At 45.8% G+C, this 14680-nt stretch overlaps 1 protein-coding gene across 2 annotated transcripts in view; it reads left to right on the top strand.

The window, feature by feature from the left end:
* The first annotated feature begins 8216 nt into the window (after positions 1 to 8216).
* SLC12A2 (solute carrier family 12 member 2) overlaps positions 8217 to 14680 on the top strand; it is a 99751-nt gene continuing 93287 nt past the window's right edge. For both annotated transcript variants that reach the window (XR_008555794.1, XM_008141366.3), the window contains exon 1: positions 8217 to 9424. Coding sequence is in view for 1 of the 2 variants with exons in the window: in XM_008141366.3 (XP_008139588.2) it covers positions 8702 to 9424 (723 nt within the window). In the remaining variant the exon portion in view is untranslated. The remainder of the gene's footprint in view (positions 9425 to 14680) is intronic.

Raw genomic sequence — 14680 nt, 5'->3', positions numbered from 1 at the left:
TATTACATGTCTAATACTATGGCTGTAAGAACTTGTAACCTTTAGAATATGTTACTGGTGCGTGCTCTCCCTCCTGGGAGCATGCCCTGTGCCTTTCTTTCCCTTTCCCCTCTTCGTTCCCCACAGGCCTTTATCTCCTAAACTCTAAAGGATACCACAAGGCTTGCAACCAGGGGAGCAATAGGCAGCTGCAGCTCATCCTGGGCTAACCCCCTGAGCCTGTCCCCCAAATCCCCTTTTCTCTGATTCTCCAGTGAGCTGACAGCAGCCCCACCTTGTAGGTGGATTCAAGAGTGTGAGAGCCCTGCAAGTCAGGAGCTCGAACCAAGAGGCAAGAGCATGAGGGCCAAGAGCGTGAATCAAGAGAGGGAACTCCTTTGTTTAGCTTATGCATCTCAACTCTTTATTTCCTATAACATTTTTAGGAATCAAATCAGCACCCCCCCACCCCCCACCCCCCACCTCCAGGCTCTCTCTTGTTGCTTCTTCTAATCCAGAGGCTTTCCTTGTTTCACAGTTTCTAGTTATAATAAATATACTCTCAGAAAGTCTTTTTAAAAAGTGTTGTTTTTTTTTTTCTTTAAGTGTCAAAGGTAGAATAATTACTCTATTTTTAAAGTAGGGACTTACCACATAATCCTTTAGGGTCCTTTCCATGTTTATGGCTTTCTGAATTTCAGGCATCTTAAATAATTATAAAAACATTTCTCAATTATACTTACAGCTTTTTGAAAGTGAAAACACTAATTAATCATAAAGGAATGTAATAGAAGATAAAAAATTAGGTATTTTTCATTGATTGTGAAGAAAATATAGGTATGTAATTTAGTTATGGGATGCACTACAATATTTGACTCCATAAAGGGGGACATTTAAAGTAGTTATTAAAGTATGTGCGTGTTTTCTAAGTATTGGTGTGTTTTAAACCTCTCTGTTTTTGGGGAAAGTGAATGCAGACAAAACATTCCTGAAGCATACTTTAGTATATAATATACATTTAGTATGTAATGATTTCAGTGACAAACCATTAGTCTGAAAGGGTTCCGTAGAAGGAAAAATGAATTTAAGATGAACAAGAAAGAAATCCTAAGTCTAGGCTGTTTCATCTCCCCAAAAAGTGGCAGCAAAATGACATTACCAACTGCTTTAAAAATTGAAAATCTGTAACAGTAAAGAAGTAAGCTTACCTGATACTAAAAAATGCACTCAAATGCCTCTCAAAAACAAAACAAAAAGCAAAATTTAAAAACTAAATAGGACAGTCACAAAAAGAATACAATTGTAAAGGTTTGCCTTAGCATTATTTCTTTTTTTGAATAACATATTAAAAGTTTAAACACCTATTTAATGTTTACATACATTAAGGCTTACCCTGTATCAGGCACTAAGTGCCTTACATAGTAATTCATATAATCCTCATATCTCTAGGAGGTAGTACCACTATTATCACTATTTTTCAGATGAGGAAATTGAGGCGCCAAAGTCACATTAGCCCAAGTTCACATGACCAGTGACTACTGAAACCGAGATTCAAACCCAGGCAGTCTGGCTATGGAGACCACATCACTGGAACGACTAAACTGCTTACTTCTACATATTAATATTTGATAACAATTTTGAAGTTTGCAAATGTTCATAGCCTGCAGAGGCAGATGTATAAAAGTAAATCAGTGGAGATGAAAGGTAACTTTTCCAATTCCAAATTTGAACAGAAGATATTTCCTTGACTAGCTTTATGACATACACACATTGGTAGAGTGAGGAATGAGAAAAGACAGATATTACATTTATTTTAAAGGCATTTGTCATGAACTTACTGCTTGGATAAGATTTAAATTCAATAGAATCTTGGGCTGTCTGTTTTGAAAGACATAATTCACAAATATGATGCCTGGCCAGCGTGGCTCAGTGGTTGAGCGTCGACCTATGAAACAGGAGGTCACAGTTTGATTCCCTGTCAGGGCATATGCCCGGGGTAGCGGCTCAATCCCCATTGTGGGGTGTGCAGGAGGCAGCCAATGGATGGTTCCCTCTCGTCACTGATGTTTTTATCTCTCTCCTCTCCCTTCCTCTTTAAAATCAATAAAAATATATATTTAAATATAAAAGAAAAAGCACAGTCATATTTTAATTTTTTAATTACATGACTGACTTTAAAATGCTTATAATATTTTTAATTAAAGAAGAATGTCTTTGGGACTTAGGCAAGTAAACAAAATTATGATGCAGAATAAACAAGCTTCTCTCAGTAACTTTTTTTCTATGATAGTATAATCACTTTATTTCTTAATGGAAATACCATTGACCTAATCTGTACGCTAGTAAAAAAGGAAAACCATACCAGGTACAATGTAAGCATAGCACATTAAACTCACTGTAAAACAAACAAACGAAAGAGCTGATTTTAAAGATTCTACATGGTTCTCACATGTTCTAATGCTAAAGATATGTAGGTCTAATATAACTTATATCTCCTTTTAGCATTTGTGAAATTAAAGTCCTTTCTGGTTATAAAATTCTAAGTACAGTCAATGCATAGTACTAAGTACATTGAAACAAATATTTCCAAAGGCTGACTTTTTGACAAAAGAGGAAAATGAGCAAAGTGACCTGGGTACTTCATCATGGCACTAACAATGAGTCCGTTCTCCTCAAGGTTAGTGTCTAAATGGTGAAACTAATAACCAAATGTTTGCTGACAGTAAACTAAAAGGAGACCTCTCCTAAAGTGTTTCTATGAGTTTCACATATATATTTTGACTAGAGGCCCGGTGCACAAATTCGTGCATGGGTGGGGTTCCTCAGCCTGGCCAGTGATTAGGGCTGATAGGGGCCAGCTGGCCAGGGGGAGGGACCGAGGGAGGTTGGCTGGCCATGGGAGCGCACTGACCACCAGGGGGCAGCTCCTGCATTGAGCGTGTCCCTTGGTGGTCAGTGCACGTCATAGCGACCAGTTGACTGGTCATAATGGTCACTTGGGCTTTTATATATAGAGATTATATCTCCTAGAACACTTGCTCTCCCTCTCATTACCCTCCTATCATACTGCACAATACATGTTAATAAATTCAATATGCTATATTCACCTCTCATCTTTCCCCACCTCTTGGCCCAATTTAACACAGCTAATCCTACCTTGAAAATGCCTTCATCTGGTTTTCTTCTCATCCCTTAGGAATTATACAACATGGGGCCCTAGGCCATCTTTTGAACTCTATACCTAAGTTGCTAGATATGGTAGCTCTAGCCCATAGGGCTCTTTAATAAACTTAAAATAATAAAGTTAAATTTAAATTAAAAATTCATTTCCTTGGTTGCACTAGACATTTCAAGTGCTCAATAGCCACAGGTGGCTCGTGGCTATCATACAGGGCAGGACTTCCATCACCACAGGAAGTTCTATTGTATAGTGCTGCTCCATACCAGCCCCGAGTGACCCCATTCATGTCTGTGGGTGAAAAAAAGGGGTTCTGTGGAAATTTACCTCACAGGGTGATCTGATCATAAATTCCTAACTGGGCAGGTCATGGTGGGTAGTCATGCCCTGGCATATATCATTTTAGTAAAAGCTTTATCTTTGCCTTAAGCAAGCCCTGTCCATTGTTTTTGTGTGTCTAGATTAACACACCTTTGAAATACACCATCCTTAAGAGAGCACATTTTCTTGTTAACTATCCTGTAAACCAATCCCCGCCTCGCTTTCTTCCACCTCCATGTAATGTTCCTTACATTCCCTCCTTAATTTCAAATGCATGTATAAGCTGCAAAACTGTAATTCTATGGAGCATTTGAGATCTTGCTCCCTGGCATATGTCATCAGATTGGCTTAATAAACTAGTAAAAAAATCATCTATAGGTTTGCATTTTTCTTATGTTGACATGTCCATGATGTCAGTTATCTATTTGCAGAAGTCCCCCACATATGTACTCTCTTATACTAGTACAAACGTCCCCTTTGAGCACAAAACCCATGTAGCCAAATAATTTTCCTTACTTTTCCACTTGGATGACTCAAAGATACCTCAAACCCAGTATGCCCAAGAACAAATTTCTCTTATTTTTCTCCAAACCTAGTTTTAGAATGTCTTTTCTTTTTCTTATAACATCACCACCACTTAAACCCAGGTAAATGTAAGTTAAAAAACTCATTTATCCCTTATTTTCCCTCATAGTGTCAACCCTTTTCCAAGTTCTTTCTTTCTTTCTTTTTTTAAATCCTCATTGTTGAAAGTATTATATTTGTCCCCTGAAATGGAGGAGGTCATTTCCAAGTTCTCTGAGTTATCTTTCCAAATTTTCTCCTTCCCCATATCCCTGGCAGCCTCTATAATCCACACTTTTATAGCTTGATTAGTGGAGAAATCACCCTGGATTCAAATCTTAGTTTTGGCTAAGTGACCTGGGACAAGTTACTCAACCTTTTTTTCTTAACCAAGTGTTTCATCTGTAAAATGGAGGAAATAAGACCATCTTCATAGTGTTCTAAGAATAAAGATTATGAATGCGGAGTTTAGCACAGTAGGCAGGATATTAAGTTCCCTCTAAATGTTAGCTACTATTATTATCATCTCATGTCTAGATTACTAAAATTGTATCCTATCTTTTCATGCTTATTCTTGCTCCTTTCCAATCTTTTCCCCACAAAATAACCAGAGACTGTTAATAAATGTAAATCTGATCATGTGCCTCTCTATCTCCCTGGAAACCCATTAATGGTTTCATAGGGCTTTTAGAATAGACAGACTCATTAATCTCTTACCACTCTTGCCCCTTAATCACTATGCTTTAACCAAACTGGCTTCAAGCTCCCTAGAAAGGTCATGTTCACTCCAAGAGGGCTTTTGTCCACAATGTTTCCCTTTTTTGAAACTCCCCTGCAAATTAGTTTAATCCCAATCAACCTTCAGACTTCAGCTGAAAAGTCACTTCCTCTCTAAGTCTACTACCTCTATTTTACATTCTTATTGTACCATGTTCTTCTCTATTCTAGAACTTTAAAATATATATATTTTTGTTGATTTCAGAGAGGGAGGCAGAGATAGAAACATCAACGATGAGAGAGAATCACTGATTGGCTGCCTCCTGCATGCCTCCTATGGGGATAGAGCCCATTACATGGGCATGTGCCCTGAGCTGGAATCTAAGTATGAGCTCCTGGTTCATAGGTCAATGCTCAACAACTGAGCCACACCAGCTGAGCATTAGAACTTCTCAGTTTGCACTTTCACATTTTTGAGTGACTGTTTATTATTATTGCTAAGCATTTATTTGTTTTCTCCAACAGACATCTCAGACTGAACTCCTGGTATTCTTACTACCCAAGGTTGCTCCATTCACTATCTCCTTATCTAAGAAAACAGCAACACCTAGATGCGAAGACGCAAAACCCTTGGTTTCTTATTCATACTCTAAATCCATCAGCAAATTCTATTGCCCTCTCAAAATTCAACCACTTTCCAAACATTCCCACTGCTACCCACTGTGGTCCAAGCCACATCACCACTTCCTAAAAGTTTGTATTACCTCTTAACACATCTCCTTGCTTCCCTCTTTGTCCCCACCACTTACTCTCTTCTATATTTACAACAAGGCAGCTAGACTGATCATTTAAATATATTCAAATCATGTCATTCCTCTACTCAGGATACACTGCCATCTGCCAGGGATGGAATGGTGTCTCTCTCTCCGCCCCCCCCTCCACTCCCAAATCCATATGTTAAAGCCCTAATCTATGTGTCTTTAAGGAGGTAATTAAGATTAAATGAGGTCATAGGGTGGTGCCCTGATCAGATGGAACAGGTGCCCTTATAAGAAGAGACACCAGAGTTCTCTCTCTTCAACATGTGACCAAATGAGAAGGTGGCATTCTCCGACCACTCACCAAAACCTGGCCATGATGGCATGCTGATCTCATTTTAAAACTGCAAGAAAATAAATTTCGGTTTAAGTCACCCAGTCTATGGTTATTTTGTTAGGGCAGCCCAAGTTGACTAATAGCCTATCCCACCCAGGGTACAAGTCAAAGTCCTTCCAATAGCCTAGAAGTCCTACACAATTTGGTCTGCTATACCCCCAATCTGTGAACTCTCTGACCTAATGGGCTTTTATTCTCCCCATCCCTTAAGCAGTTTCAGCCACACTGGCCTATGGGAAACTCTATGAACATGTCAGACATGCTCTCACCTTTGGGCTTTTGCTTTTCCACTGCTTGGAATATTCTTTTCCCAGATATTTGCATCACTCACTTCCTCACTCAAATGTCACCCTCTCAGTGGGGCCACACCGTGAAAAATTTTTTTTTTTATATTTTATTGATTTTTTACAGAGAGGAAGAGAGAGGGATAGAGAGCCAGAAACATCGATCAGCTGCCTCTTGCACACCCCCCACTGGGGATGTGCCCGCAACCAAGGTACATGCTTTGACCGGAATCGAACCCGGGACCCTTGAGTCTGCAGGCCGACGCTCTATCCACTGAGCCAAACCGGTTTCGGCACACACCGTGAAAAATATTATCACCTCCATCTCACATATACATATCCTATTCCTCTTTCCTTAGCACTCAAAGCATGCTCGATATTTCTATTTTCCTATAGCATGCTATATACTTCACCTATTTATCATTTATTGTCTCTCCCCCTCGCCCCCTCGCCCCCAAGACAATGGGCTTCATGAGAGAAGGGATTGTCTGTTTGGCTCACTGCTATATCCACAGAACACAGGGCACCTCATAGTGGGTGCTTACCATTTGTGCAGTTAAACGGATGTTGAACTAGCCACCTAATTAGCTTTGGAGAGAAGAGGTACCACACAGGTCAGCTACCAAGGCAGCAATCCCCTAGTAGAAGCAGCACTGCCTAAAGGACCGCCTGATTTTTCTGGCCTCATGGTTTTCTGCCAATATTACAATGCTCAAGAGGGGATGGAAGAACTACGGCTCCACGATCCAAGGGCGGTTCCTTCCTCTCTCCATCTTTACAACGAAGATAATAAACTGAGATGAAAAGTTGTGCAGGTCAAATAAGATCACGGCTCTGACAACTTTTTAGAAACCATCTGGTTGCAGCTTTCCTCACAGGACTGTCTTTTCAAACAGTTTCTGCAAACTCTGCGGCTCTTAGATCATACTTGCAGGATTCAGCAAAGGACGGTGTTTGTTCTCAGACGTAAAACAAAAACAAAAAAAAACACACATATAAACACCTAAGTAAAAGGCAAGCGAGTGAAGAAATCATTCACTGTTATGTTTTCATGCAGGGCTCTGGGGTAGAATTTAGGTTACCATTGACTCTGTTAAGGAAGTTGCAAAATAATTGTTTTCCCTTTGAGAAAACAGACCTGCGGAGGACCTTTCTGTTTTAATTAAAACAGAGGACTCTTCACGAACTCCGTCACGCTGAAACTTCCCGGTTAGTTACCGCTCTCAAGTTCATTTCTGAACTTCCTCTCGGTTTTGGAAATACCGCCAGTTAAAAGTCGTCCTGAGACGATAGGGTATCGTCACTAATCTCCCTTCTCTCACCTTCAAACATCACAGCTTTTAGAGTGAAGGTGTCCCCGGAAGTCTGGACACACCCACGGCATCTCCGCTGGTGTTAAGTCTCCGGTTATGCAAATCTAACGCTGCCCCGCGGGTGAGTTTGCAGCCTCAAAGGCGGCACAGAGGAAATCCTGCCTTCCCTTAGGCTCCGGCCTGGAGCGAGTGCGAGCGTCGCCGGCGGCGGGAGCTCCGAGCAGGCCGACCCGGGGGCGCACCTCGCCCGCCAATCCGGAAGCGCCTGCGGGCAGCGCGGGAGAGCCCCCGGCGTCACCCTGAGGAGCTCGGGCCGGCGGCGGGTCCAGCACCGCCGCGGGTACCACGCGCCTGAGGGGAAGCGGCCCTGCAGCATCTCGCGAGATCTCGCCGGCTCAGCACGAGTACTGCGAGTTCAGAACTTAAAAAAAAAAAAAAAAAAAAGCCAGTGGGCTCGAGCCTCTCGAGCTGCCGCGGGAGCGTCCGCGATCCGCGTGCGCCGAAGCGGGGCCCGCGCGCCTCTCCGCTGGCCGTGCCGGGCGCCGTCCGCAGCCTGGTTTACCGGGGTCCGGGCTGCCGGGCCCGTGGACCGCAGCACCAGAGGCGGGGAGAGAAGGCGACAGCCGAGGGCCCACTCCTCAGCACCGCAGAGCGGGGCGGGGGAAGGAGGTGGAGGGGTGGGAGGAGGGCGACGGAAGAGGAGGCAGCGCTGCGGCGATCTTCCCGGCGACGGCGGTCAGGCGGCGCGCGGCCGCTCCCCGATCGCGTGGCTCGTGCTGCCCGAGGCCAGGCGCGGGCTGGCCGGACACGACCCTCGCGCGGGTCGCTCTCGCGTGGGGTAACGCAGCACCCCAGGAGGGCTGGGCGCCCGGGGAGCGGCTGCGGGCGTCACTGCAGGACCGCGGTGGGCGGGCTGAGGGGTGGGGAGCTCGGGCCCCGCCTCCCGCGTGCTGCAGCGAGAGCCGCCACGGCCGCGGCCGCGCCGAGCCTTTAAACAGCGGGCCCGCCCCGCGCCGGCCGCACTCTCGCGCTGACTCGGCTGCCGGTGGGTCCGTGCCGGCCCGGGCTAGCGGCGGGCAGCCGACTCCTTCCTCTGGTGTTGCGACCGCGGCCACCGCGGGTCCGAGGCGCGGAGGGCGTGCAGCCCGCCAAGTCCGCCAGGCTCTTCGGTCCGCCGAGGGTCGGAGGCGATGGATCCGGGGCCTCCGGCGCCCTCCTCCGGCGTTCCCCGGCCGGCCGGAGTCGGAGAGACGCCGCCAGCCGCCCCGCGGGCCGCGGTGAACCTGCCCGGCGCGGCCGTGTCCTCTGTGCCGGAGGATGCTGCGGCCGCTAGTCGGGGCGGCGGCGAGGGCGTCTCGGCGGCCGGGGACGGGCTGGGCAGACCGCTGGGGCCCACCCCGAGCCAGAGCCGCTTCCAGGTGGACCTGGTCTCCGAGAGCGCGGGGCGGGCGGCGGCGGCGGCGGCGGCGGCGGCAGCAGCGGCTGGTGCTGGGGCGGGGAGCAAGGAGACCTCCGTGGATGGGAAAGCCAGCGGCGAAAGCGGGCCGGCGAAAGGCAGTGAGGAAGCCAAGGGCCGCTTCCGTGTGAACTTCGTGGACCCGGCTGCCTCCTCGGCGGAGGAGAGCCAGTCGGATGCGGCGGGGGTCGGAGGCGACGGGCCCAACGTGAGTTTCCAGAACGGAGGGGACACGGTGCTGAGCGAGGGCGGCAGCCTGCACTCGGGCGGCGGCGGCAGCGGGCACCACCAGCACTACTACTATGACACCCACACCAACACCTACTACCAGCGCACCTTCGGCCACAACACCATGGACGCCGTGCCCCGGATCGACCACTACCGGCACACGGTGGCACAGCTGGGCGAGAAGTTGCTCCGCCCCAGCCTAGCGGAGCTGCACGACGAGCTGGAGAAGGTGAGCTCTCGCGGCCCTCCCTCCTTTCCCAGCCTCAGGTCAGCGCTGGCCCTAGGATGTGGCCTCCTGCACCGGTGAGGTGGCGGGAATGGATGTGCATGACTCGCTGGCATCTCTGGATTCAGCTGTCAAGGGTGGAATTGCAGAGGAATGTAACTTAATCTCTTAAAAGTTTGCAGCGCGTTAGGCGATACTGGAGAGGCTGCATTTAACCTTCCCCATCCAGTTCTGTATCTCTGTTACCGCTGGGTTTCTCACCCCCGTTTAACAATTACTCTCTCTGAATGACAGTTATGCTTGCGGATCCGCAAGGGAACGTGCAGGAGGTTTAGGTGAGGACATCTCAGGAGAGCACACCTACCATCTGTGTCCTTTTTAAAGGTTGTATTGTATGGCTCCTGTACACACCCATTAGGGATCCCAAGAGTGGGAACTTTAGTGTTGGAGGGAAAAATCTTAACCGGGCGTGTTTGTGGTCCATGAATTATTAAAGCTCGATTCCTGCAACCTTGAATATGCAAAGATCATAAGTTTAGAGACATGCTGTTCTTGATAACGCTATAAATCCATTTTTAATGTACATCTTTTGGGCGAGGGCCATAAAAAATAAGATGAGGGAGGGGGCGCACAGGAGAGATTGAGGGGGAGTGAGTTTTTTTCTGTGAAGGAAGTCCAGAAAGACTTTCTGGGGTCTTGCATAGATGGTTATACTTTGTTAACAGAAAATAATCCCTATACTGTCTGTAATTCCATTTTATGGCCACATACGACTTTTATTTCTTGATGGTACAAAATTGTTATTTCGAGATAACTTTGATGCTTTTGAGATTCAACTAATATTTAACTGTTTTATGGGAATACTTGAAGTTTGCTTTTACAATGTGTAATGACTACATAGATGAAATTTGGTGAGTGCAAAGAGTTGGTACCATACAGATTGAAAAGATCATAGTGTGGAAAGTTTAAATACAGAAGTATGTAATTTCTTTTTGATGTGATTATTTGATCTCATACAGTCATTTCATACAAGACTACTTGTCCCAATGTTTGATAATGTAACATTCATACAGTTTGAAATAATTACAGAGGTCTCAAACCTTAACAGCTTATTGATTAGAAGCCTGACATCATTTAGCTTTGGATAATGCTACTGTTATTCTATTGTGGTATTTTGTTATATTAGAAGAAAAACAATTTTTATAACACTCATACTCTTTAGTTTCTCTCAAATCTGTTATTTTTTTCCTTTCAAAACTAAAAATCTTTGTAAAGTAGCTATGTAGCTGGTAATTTGTCTTTCTTTATAGAACTTTTATTGAAAATATTAATGCAGGCAAATTTCAGATATATTTCACCAAAGCTGAGCAGTTTGGTAGTAAAGCACTCTATATTTACCCATGAGTTTTAGAAAGGCATATATATATATATATATATATAATTGAATTCAAAGAGGAAGGGAGAGGGAGAGATTGAAGCTTCAATGATGTGAGAGAATCATTGATTGGCTGCCTCCTACACGCCCCCTACTGGGGAATGGAGTCTGCAACCCAGGCATGTGCCCTGACCTGAATTAAACCATAACCTCCTGGTTCATAGGTCAACGCTCAACCACAGAACCACATCAGCTGAGCTAGAAAGACTTTTTAAATTAAAGGATGTTATATTCCTTGAACTTGTATGCTTCCTAGGGAAGCTTTTGTTATTTTTAAATTCAGTAACCAAGCATTTGAAGTTCTACAAAACTTAAGGGCTTTTATGTTTGTTTTGGCATTTTTGGTTCAGTTTACCTTGTCTAAAAAAAAAACACACACCTGTATTGTAAACTGTATTGTAGTTGAAGTCACCAAGCTTTTCAGCCTCAGTTTTTTCAACTTTCAGGGTTATTTTGAAGATTAGGGGGGGGAAATGCACGGAAAGGCCCATGTGCAGTGCTTGGAAAATAATTGCTAATGTAGTTATTATTTTGATCTTATATTGGTCCTTCAGAAAGTACATAGTTAAATTCTAGGATTTCAACTTTAAATCCTCTTAATACCTACATTATTAAATGAATGTAGCATGTAAAATGTTTTGTTAAGTTTCATTTATGCAACAGATAGTAATGAATTCTTCATAGGTTTTTATCATACACCACTCGGGTCCTTTATGGCCAAAAAAAGTTTTATTAATATATGTTAACTAAGCATAGAATCTCATATTGAAGATATTTTGTTTAGAATTCAGCAAATGGATTATAGGAGTGTTTTGTGTTAAGGAGTACCAATCTGGCCATACTGCTGTTGAAGGAGGGCAGGTGAGGGGTGATAGCATAAGTTGAGCAGATCCCTACAAGTTATTCCTCAACCTAAATTGAGTTCTGTCTCCTTAAACACTTTTCTAATGCTTCTAGCCTTCTGTCAACCCTATTATGTAGAATTTTATGACATTTAATTCTAGCACTTTGATTATCATGTAGTACTTTGGTCACTAAGTATTTTAAGTATCTACCAGGGACCTGACTGTGTGCTAGGAACTATGGAAGAATAAAAAAAGTAAAAAGACAGGCACTCCAGAAACATCTTAGGGGAACTTGTCTTCCTCCTACTTGAATTCCTTTCATTGCCTAACACTGTGATTTTTAAAAAGTATTTGCCTAAAAATTCAACTGAAGGGAAGTATCCATGGCATATCTTGCTGTATTATGCAGCCATTCTAGGGCTAGGACTCATGAGTTTTCTGTTTCAAATATTTATTGGTGAAAGGAGTTAGGTGTTGGACACATGGCTGTAGCACTGTGAAATGATGCAATGATTAGGGAAACAGATACTGACTCTGCTTAAACATACATTAATCAAATAGTTGTACACAACAGTTATAAATTTTTTTTTAATGCTAGGGAAGAAAAGTATAGGCTTCTAGTGAGGATATAATAGGATCTAATTTTAATTGGGTTGGAGAAGCCTTTTTCCAGAAGTAATATTGAAGCTGAAACCTGAAGGATTTTGAAGATATGGTAGGAAAGCATTCCAGGCTGAAGAAACAGCATACGTGAAGGTAGTGAGGTGAGAGAGGGATAGATCTCAAAAACAATAAGGTGACCAGTGTAAGATTTTACCATAAATGTAGTCCGAAGTGATTGAAGGATTTTGTGTGGGGTGGCAACATGATCTGTTTTCTTTTAAAATTGCTGGCTGCTGGGTGGAGGGTGGATTGGCAGGAATAAGAATGGAAGCAGGGAGATCCAAGCTATTAACTGTGGTCTGGGTAACAGATAATAAGGCTTGATGGCAGACTGAATTGGATGTAGATGGATTGAATGTGGGAGTGGAAGAGAAGCTGATTCCCAGGTTTTGGTCTTGAGCAACTGAATAGATGGCAGTACTGTTGCCTGAGATGGGAAATACTGGAGAAGGAATAGATTTGAGGGATAAAAAAAGAATTCTGAGTAGCCTGTGAGGCATCTTACTCCATGAATCATTATGAGGGCGGGAAGCAGAAAAGTATATATATACTAGAGGCCCAGTGCACGAAATTTGTGCACTTGGGTGGTCCCTCAGCCCAGCCTGAGCCCTCTCACAGTCTGGGAGCCCTTGGGGGAGCGGGTCTATGCTGGCAATCGGACATCCTTAGTGCTGCGGTGGAGGTGGGAGAGGCTCCCACCACTGCCACTGCGTTTGCCGCTGTGAGCCTAGCTCAGGGCTTCTGGCTGAGTGGTGCTCCCCCTATGGGAGTGCACTGACCACCAGGGGCAACTCCTGTGTTGAGCGTCTGCCCCCTGGTGGTCATTCTGCTGTTTGGTTGATTTGCATATATTAGCCTTTTATTATATAGGATATATATTAAGAAGTATAAAAAATCGTGTGTGTGTGTGTGTGTGTGTATATATATATGTATATATATATATACATATACATATACATATATATATACACACACACACACACACATACTAGTGACCCGGTGCACGAAATTCGTGCACATTAAAAGGGGATTAGAGGAAATAATTTAATATTGCTATTTGCCCTTTCTCTATAATAGAAGTGTCAGAGATGAAAGAAAATTAGTAAAATGTATATGAAAACCTTCCTCCTGTCAGAGTCGGGCTCACCATGGGACCCAGAGTCAAGTCCCCACCCACCCACATGCACCTCAAAATCGCGTGAGACCCAGACCCTGCCAGCCACCCCCACCCCCATTGGGCTAGATCCAGACCCGGCCAGTCCCACCCTTGTCAAGCCCTGCCAGGCAGGGGACATAGCCTGAGGTCCCCCAGCCCAGACCGGGGCAGGGTGTGTGCCTTGAGGTCCTCCATCAAGCCCCACCAGGTGGGGAACATGGCCTGAGGTCCCCCGTCAAGCCCTGCCAGAGGGAGGGGGGGGGCGCAGCCTCAGGTTCCCCGGCCCAGCACCGGGAAGGGGGCGCAGCCTCAGGTCCCCCGTCAAGCCCCACTGGGTGGGGCACGGCCTGAGTTCCCCCAACCCAGCACTGGGGATGCACCTTGAGGTCCCCCATCAAGCCCCGCTGGGTGGGGGGCACGGCCTGAGATCCCTTGTCAAGTCCAGCCAGGCAGGGGGGCACAGCCTCAGGTCCCCTGGCCTGGTGCTGGAACGGGAGGCGCGGCCTGAGGTCCCCTGTCAAGCCTCGCTGGGCGGGGGGGGGGGGGGGTGGTCTGAGGTCCCCCGGCCTGGTGCCAGGGTGGGGGGCGCAGCCTGAAGTCTTCTGTCAAGCCCCACCTGTTGGGGGGCGTGGCCTGAGGTCCCCCTGCCTGGCGCTGGGGCGGGGGGAGCAGCCTGAGGTCCCCTAGCCCAGCACCAGGACGAGAAGCGTACCTTGAGGTCCCCCATCAAGCCCCGCTGGGCGGAGGGCATGGCCTCAGGTTCCCTGGCCTGGCACTGGGCCTGGGGCGGGGGGGGCGGGGGGGTGTGGCCTGAGATCTCCCAGCCTGACCCCAGGGGGAGGGGTGCGGCCTGAGGTCCCCTGTCAAGCCCTGCTGGGTCGGGGAGGGCGTAGCCTCAGGTCCCTGCTAATTGCTCGTTAAGGCTCCTTATGGGAACTTGGCCTCAGCTGTGGGTGCAGCCATCTTTGTGACGGAGTGATGGTCAATTAGCATATTCCCTCTTTATTAGATAGGATATGTATAGTGGTGTGTGTGTGTGTTTGTATAGTGTCTAAGGTTATACATGAAATTATTTAAGGAGAGTGCATAGATAAGAGAACAGGTATATGATCTGGGATTAGGCCTAGAAAATGTCTAAAGGAAGGTCTGTTAGAGATTGA

The sequence above is a fragment of the Eptesicus fuscus genome, chromosome 4 (assembly GCF_027574615.1).
Source record: "Eptesicus fuscus isolate TK198812 chromosome 4, DD_ASM_mEF_20220401, whole genome shotgun sequence".
In the NCBI taxonomy this organism is placed as follows: domain Eukaryota; kingdom Metazoa; phylum Chordata; class Mammalia; order Chiroptera; family Vespertilionidae; genus Eptesicus; species Eptesicus fuscus.
This window is presented reverse-complemented; position numbering and strand designations above follow the sequence as displayed.